The sequence below is a fragment of the Balaenoptera physalus genome (genome assembly GCF_965194825.1).
Source record: "Balaenoptera physalus genome assembly, chromosome: 20".
Classification (NCBI taxonomy): domain Eukaryota; kingdom Metazoa; phylum Chordata; class Mammalia; order Artiodactyla; family Balaenopteridae; genus Balaenoptera; species Balaenoptera physalus.
In genome coordinates this window covers 22,324,553-22,331,930 of record NC_138901.1, presented here as the reverse complement: position 1 = coordinate 22,331,930, position 7,378 = coordinate 22,324,553, and the positions used below count along the sequence as shown (strand labels likewise).

Below are 7,378 nucleotides of genomic sequence, written 5' to 3'. Positions count from 1 at the left end.
GCCCGGCCTACCCACCCTCATTCCCATGTTGCTGGGGGCAGAGCAGCGGCATTCTCTTAATGTCACAGGAGACTCCACGGCCACAAAATGGAACTTTATTCAGTCACAGATACTGGCCCTCCATCCAAGAGCGCCAGAGGCAAGGGCCTGGGGCCCAGTGCTCCATACCCAGAGCTCGTCCTTGGAGCTGGGCAGAGTAGGACACTGGCTGAGGGCCAGAGCTGCCTCTTGCTTACAGCCTTAGGCCTAGGGTAGCAGCAGCTGTGGCCCGGCCTCTCCCAATGCTGGGGGCTTGGCTTTGTGCCCCAATCCCCTTCCTGACTGAGCTCTATAAGGGACTATTTTTTTAAAAAAAGAATATAAGCAAAGTGCTTTGAAAAAAAGAACACTGGAAACCATCCAGAACACAGAGAACACCCTATTCCTGCTACGGGGTGGAGGGAGAAGGTAGAGGTGGCCAGGTGCCTACAGGGAAGGCTGACACAAACTTCACTCCTGCCCATGTGATTTCAGTCTCAAAAGATGGATATTCCACTAGGGAACCTGAAAGATACTCCAGGCTCCCTATAGAAGTATGCTGGGGCCATGCTGAGCTGCCCTGACAGGCAGCGCTGGGGGCTGAGGAGCAGACATGCAGGATAATGGAAAGAGCTAGGGCCACAGCTGGGAGGGAATCCTCAGAGCCCAGGCTCCCCACTGAGCTGGAACACCAGCTCAGCTCTGAACTTCAGGACCTTAAAAGTGAAGGAAGATGACATTCTCATTTCTACCTGAGTTGTGCTTGCACAGAGGGGATGTCCGTACCCTCGTGGACGTGAAGCAGAGGCCCCATGCCTGCCTCCTGGGTCCTATGGAGGGGGACCCACCACATCCTTTCCACCCTTCCCTCCCAGGCCCTTGGGCCCAGCTCTGGCCAGGAAAGGGGGGAGGCCATAAAGGAGGAAGACCACGCCTTTCATTTTCTCCCTACGGTCCTTATCGTCCATACATCCCAAATACTAGGAAGCTGAAGAAGACAGTGACCCCCACCAGGGAGACAGTGGCAGGTGCTGTGAAGAACTGGCGGTAATTGATACGGAAGTACCAGACCACACCCAACAGCACCACAAACACAGGCACCATGAGGCTGCCCACACTGACGCCGAGGCTGGGCGGCTCAGTGGCTGAAGAGGGGGCCAGGGAGGCCGAGGGGCCTGGAACAGCTGACCCAGGGGGTGAGCGGTGACAGTGAATCACACAGTTGTCGGTAATGTTCAGGGAACGCAGTGTGCGGGCTGGGTCCTGCAGCAGGCGGCCCTGGTAGATCAGTTTCATCTGGCTTTCTTGTCCAGGGAAGTATTTACTGTAAGGATGAGAGAGATAGAATGAAAGACAGAGGGCAAGGAATGAGAAGGCCGAAAGGCCTGGACCAACAAAGCAAGGCACTGGGGGGAAATTGCAGGGTGGCTTTCTAAGGAAGTATTCCCCCACCCGCCCTGTAAGGGCTGCACCTGACGCTTCCCTGCTGCTCCCACGTCTGTATCAGCCTCCTCCGAGAAGACCAAAGGCTGGGGGCATGGGGTACAAGCAGCCTCCCACTTCCCAGCCCACTTACCTCTTCAGAGCACCCACAGTATCCTCTGGCCTGGCCACAGCCAGCTCCTCGGTGTCATTGAGGAATTTGAGCCGCACATTGATGAGGCAGGTGCTATCCTCAGATCTCTGGGGCACCTCTGGACCGCTGCTCCCCGGGCCCGCTTGTCTTTTGGGCAGGCCTTGGATGTCAAGCAGGTGCTCAAGGCTGGGCTCAATACCACCCCCAGCTCCGGGTTCCCCTGTGGAGTCTCCCCCACCTTCGCCAGCCTCTTCAGCCTTCTCATCATTACCCTCTGATGGATGCGGGAGTTCGGTTGGCTCTGGGGTGCCTTGGCCCGCCACCAGATGGTCCACTTGCCCCAGGTGGAGGACGGATGTGTCGCCAGCTGACACAATAGTGCCCAGGAGCTGGTTGCTACCACTGTCGGCTACGTAGGTAGAGAGCCAAGCTAGGACCAAGGCTAGAATCAGCACCGCCACACCTGCCACCACAGTCACCTCATTACCCACACCCTCAATAAGGGTGACATCAGAGAGCTCCATGGCCTGGGTGCTGACTGGGTCCACACTGCAGGAACAAAGGGGGAGAGCATCAGCAGGGCATGAGGGGTTGCAACCGGGTTTCCTGTTTACTTAGGCTCTAAGTGACCCAGCCCTGAAAGAAAATGGAGTTCAGCGTCCTGTAGAGACACAAACCTTCCGAACTCTGGACCCCCAATCTACAGCTAAGGACTTACCCCTTGCCTCTACTGTGAAACGCTGGCTTTCAGGTTCCACGCCCTTCCTCTCTCACATTCCAACCCCCCAGTAAGCATGGATCATCAGGAAAACCTTACAGCTTTGTTGCTGCTACTGCTACTGTTCGTTGTTTTTTTGGCAGGTGGGGAAAACATTTGCTTCTTTGAGCCCTGAGTTTCTCTAGGATTTTTATCTATTGGTAAAGCAACTATGCCCCCCCCCCCACGAGATGCCTCTAAGGTGGCTTCAGAGAAACCAAAAAAGCCCGGAATATTTTATTTGGGGCCCCTTTGGAGGCATAGTGCAGCCACTCTTGCCAGATTGTGTCATTTGAACTCAGTCTCATTCATGGTCATGGATCTAGGTCCAGATGTCAAGAGCCAAAGAAAATTAATTTATCAAAAGCAAAGTCAGACCACCCCAAAGGGACAGCTCTGTAGGGGCCATCAACAGACACTATGCAGCGGACATTGTGTCTGCCTCCTCCGAAATTCTTCTGGCAGCAAAGCAGAACAGACACCAGAAGCACCACCCTCCTGGGTCACTGCAGGCTCACAAATGCAAAACCACTACCTGCACAGAACTGATTCGGACAAGATTCCAAAATGGCTCTCACAATCCATATCGCAGTCTCCCCCCTTGTCCTGTGTTCTCCCTCGGCAGTTTCTTAGAAAGGTAGGAAGGATATCTGCTTGCTCCTTGGAGTACCTACTCTTTCCCTTGGAGAATCTGCTGCTTTCGAAGCTGTCCCTGGGCAAATCCAGTCTGATGATTATCATTACCAGACTATTCTCACAGCACCTATAAAACTTCATTATACTTATCTACCAGTCCATCTCTCTACTAGACTCCTGGAAGATAAGGTTCACATGTATTTCTCTATGTACCACAGTGCCCAGCATAACCCCACAGTAGCTGCTCAAAGAATACTGCGGAACATATCAACATCTGAATACTTTTCACATCCTTATTTAGTACATGGGCCCCGGAATCAGGAAAAAAAAAAACCCAAAAACAAACCCCAAACTAACTATAACCCCCTTTGCCTCTTACTAGCTCTGTAACCTCAAACAATTTTCTCAGAGCCTCAGCTTTCTCATCAGTAAAATGGGGTTAAAAATAGTACCTACCTCATAAGGTTGTTTTGAAGATGACGAGAAATCATCGAAGCAAAATACTTAGCTCAGTGCCTGGCACATTGCAATTGTTCAGTAAACAAACAGTAGCAGTTATTTATCACTCCCACAACTAACCCCTAATGGTAAGAAGGTTAACGTCATTAACCCTGATTTAAAGAAAAGGAAACTGCGGCGAACAGAGGCAAAAACGACTGGCACAGGCACAGGGAACTTTCGAGGGGAGGGACTGGGCAGGACCCCAGGTCTCCCTCCTCAGAGGCCTTTGCTCGCTCCTCAATCCGTGAGCGACCCTGACGGCGCGGTGACGAGGGGTCCCCGATCCTGCCTTTTCTGACGCGAAGGCTCCGCGTTTGGGCGGTCCTATTCCCGCGGCGCTGGAGAGGAGTCCGTGGGTCCACCCAAGCCGAAAGGCTGCCTAGTTCCGGCCGCCGTGGCCAAACCCTCTTCTCCCAGCCCGCGACGGGTAGAGTCAGTTGAGGGGTTCACAAACCATCCACACCCCTCACACTTCGGGGCGGGGCCGGGAGATTGGGGGCGGGGCTTGAGTACGCAGGGGAACATGGGAAATTAAAAGGGATCTGGACCGGTACTGTGCCTGGATAAGGAAGGAGATCCTCACCTGAAACGTCCAGACTAAGTGTTTTGACTTCGCCAAGACGGCCCGTGGACTCACCTTTCTGTAGGGGCCGGGGGAGGGGCTGGCTAGCCCTGATTCTGTCCAGGGTCCGGTCTCTTCCGGCTTCTCCCGGAAGCTGTTAGAACCAGAGACAGGAAGTTCCGCCTCCGCGCCTTGCACTGATGACGACAAGCTACGTAAAGCGGGCTGACGTAAACGTATTCTTTAAATAAAAGGGACAGGTTTCTCAGCGGAAGGAGGGGCGGAGTTATTGTTGGCGGGATCCTGGCCCTCCCGGGGCAGGGCCACGCCTGGTGGGCGGGGCCTAAGAAGCCCACGGGTGAGGGGCGGGGCCAGGAGGGAGTTAGGGGAGGTGCTTGGGCAAGGGGTGTGGCTTCGCGTCTGGATGTCCGAGCGGGCTGGCACCGCTGGGTAGACCAGAGCGGCGCTTTCCTCTTCTCAGCATATTTCTTCCGGCCTTGCTCCCAGCCTCCCGGGCTGATTTGATTTATTACTGCTCTGCAACGCGCACTGAGCTCCGGGTTAGCGGAATCAGCCGGGACTGGTCTTTCTGATCTCAAAGAGTTCAACTCAGGACTAGTCGAGATGACAGACAAGGAGACAATTTAGTCACCAGCCGGTGCTCCGAGAATGCGGCCCCAGGTAGTGTGGAAGCTTGGTAAATAAGGCAAGAAAGCATTTCAAAAGAAGGCACAGATTCATTGAAGGCTTAGGACACAGGAAAAGCAGGAACCCCAAGAAAGACAAGGAAAAAAGCTTCAGCTTACAAGAATTTATCCGGATTTTTGAAATTAAAATTTGTTCTAAAGACGTTCTGGGGTTTTTGCTATTGTTTTCCGGTGAACTATTGATTGAAGTGTAAATAATGTTGACGGGCAAACTCAAAAGCGAAGAGCTCGTTAGTTTTCACCAACTGAACACGTGGGTGGAAACAGGACTCAGATCAAGAAATAGAAAATGAGGGCTTCCCTGGTGGCACAGTGGTTAAGAATCCGCCTGCCAATGCAGGTGACACGGATTCGAACCCTGGTCCAGGAAGGTGCCTCTTGCCGTGGAGCAACTAAGCCCGTGCGCCACAACTACTGAGCCTGTGCTCTAGAGCCCACGAGCGACAACTACTGAGCCCGCGTGCCACAACTATAGAAGCCCGTGCGCCTAGAGCCCGTGCTCCCCAACAAGAGAAGTCACTGCAATGAGAAGCCCGCGCACCGCAACAAAGAGTAGCCCCCGCTCGCCACAACTAGAGAAAGCCCGTGAGCAGCAAAAAAGACCCAACGCAGCCAAAAATAAAGAAAGAAAGAAATAGAAAATGACCCCAGAACTGCCCTTCAGTCCTCTTCGCCACTAACTTCCAAAGAGTAGTCACTACTATGATTTCTGTCACCATAGTTTTCTGTTTTTGTATTTTGTATAAGTGGAATCAAACAGTATGTACTCTTTGGTGTCCGGCTTCTTTTTTTCTTTTTCAGTCTTTTCTTACTGTGGTAAAATATACATGAAATTTACCATTTTTAAGTGGCTAATTCAGTGGCATTAATTCACAATGTTGTGCACCCATCATCACTATCCATTTCCTTTATTTATCCATTTCCTTTCCCTCCTCCCCCCTTTATTTCTACTTTCTGTCTCTATGAATTTGCCTATTCTAGGTATCTCATGTAAGTGGGATCATACAATATTTGTCCTTTTTTGTCTGGTTTATTTCACTTAGCATGTTTTCAAGGATCATCCATGTTGTAGACCATATCATTTCATTCCTTTTTAAGGCTGAGTAATATTCCATTGTATGTATATACCACATTTTCTTTATCCATTTATCTATCAGTGGACATTTGTGTTGTTTCCACCTTTGGGGCATTATAGATAATGTTGCTGTGAGCACTGATGTACAAGTATCTGTTTGAGTCCCTGCTTTCAATTCTTTTGTCTGACTTCTTTTGATCAACATTATGTTTGTGAGATAAAAGTTACTGTTTCAATTTCTGCATAAATGTACCTTTTGGATTTAAAGTTTAGTGTTTTTGTTGTGATGAACACAGGAGAAGGCAGGGCATCATAGTACAGTTAAAGAAAATTTTGAAGAATGAGTACAGATTTACCAAGTGAAGTTCCAAATAGAGAGAACAGCAGGCTCGAGAGCTCTCAATAAATATTTGAGGGAATGAAAAAGCACTGAGTTGAACCACTGTTAATGCTTTTGAGAGTTTATTATATGCCAGGTACTGTGCTAAGCACTTCACATACATTTTCTCATGGAGCCCTATCAAGTACCTCATATTGTATCCACTTTACAGATTTGGAAACTGAGGCTCAGAGAGACTAAATAATTGTCCAAATTATGCAGTTAGTGGTATAGCTAAAGTTATCCAGTTCTCCCTCCTTCTCTCTCCCCCCTCTATGTATGTGTGTGTGTATGTATTATATATATATATATATATAATATATATATATATATATATATATATAAAATATAACCTTATTGCCAATATTTGGTCCCTTACTATTTTCACTTAGCTATTACCATAAAGCATTTCACATGTTGGTGAATATTTTTGTAGCATCAGAGCACAGTTTTAAATAGCTGCTCAACAGTATTACCTTCCACGTTGCACTATACTTATTTAAATTAATCATCTCACTTGGATAGACACTTAGATTGTTTTCAGTACTTTGTTTTTAAACCGCATTTTAATAAACATCTTTATGACAGTTATTTGTACACATCCATGATTTTTTTTTCCCCTAGGGTAAATTCCAGGAACTGGAATTACTGGGTCAAAGGATGTTCACATTTTTAAGATTTTTGATACACGGTGCCACATTGTCCTCTAGAATGTTGTACCTATTTTCATTACCATCGGCAGTGTGAAGAGCACCCCTTACTGTTCTCTTCCCAAAAAACAGGGTAGAGGCTAGAGAGGAACAGGGAATATTTGTGGGGGGGGGGGCCTGCGGCTTGAGAGATGTGAGACTCCTGAAGATGTTTATAAGCCAAGAGGAAAGAGCAGAGGAGAAGGGGAGAAGTGAAGATAAATGCAATCTGAGAAGGGAATAAATGACTGAGCAGTGGCCTCTGGAGCGAGGGAGGGCTGGGCCGATATCTGGGCTTGCCCTGCAGAAGATGTGGGAAATCGGGCTTGCCCCTGCCACAGGTACCCGATCCATCCATCTGGGGTTAGGAACCTACACTCTGTGTTCCCAAGGCTGCATGGACTGACTTCTACCATAACGTTTACCACACTACACGTCGTTTTTCATTTTTCTGTCTTACCAAATTCTTTGAAGGCAG

At 49.3% G+C, this 7,378-nt stretch overlaps 1 protein-coding gene across 3 annotated transcripts; it reads right to left on the bottom strand.

The window, feature by feature from the left end:
- Positions 1-79: 79 nt before the first annotated feature.
- TMUB2 (transmembrane and ubiquitin like domain containing 2) lies at positions 80-6,507 on the bottom strand. Of its 3 annotated transcripts, none has more exons than XM_082440439.1 (3): positions 4,072-6,507; positions 1,595-2,143; positions 80-1,342 (listed from the first exon to the last, which is right to left on the bottom strand). In XM_082440439.1, exons 2-3 carry the CDS (start codon positions 2,116-2,118, stop codon positions 976-978), a joined length of 891 nt encoding a protein of 296 aa, XP_082296565.1. In that variant the 5' UTR covers positions 2,119-2,143; positions 4,072-6,507; the 3' UTR covers positions 80-975. The 3 variants fall into 3 exon arrangements, with proteins under 3 accessions (XP_082296565.1, XP_082296566.1, XP_082296564.1); XM_082440440.1 differs by having other exon boundaries at positions 4,126-6,507; XM_082440438.1 differs by lacking the exon at positions 4,072-6,507 and adding an exon at positions 3,444-4,065.
- Between the last annotated feature and the right edge of the window lie 871 nt (positions 6,508-7,378).

Excerpts from the sequence above, each read along its gene's own strand:
- TMUB2 (XM_082440438.1), bottom strand. The coding sequence starts at position 3,478 with ATGATTTCTCGTCATCTTCAAAACAACCTTATGAG. Across the intron at positions 2,144-3,443 it reads CTTCAAAACAACCTTATGAG|TGTGGACCCAGTCAGCACCC; the intron begins GTAGGTACTATT and ends TTGTTCCTGCAG. Across the intron at positions 1,343-1,594 it reads ACTGTGGGTGCTCTGAAGAG|TAAATACTTCCCTGGACAAG; the intron begins GTAAGTGGGCTG and ends TCATCCTTACAG.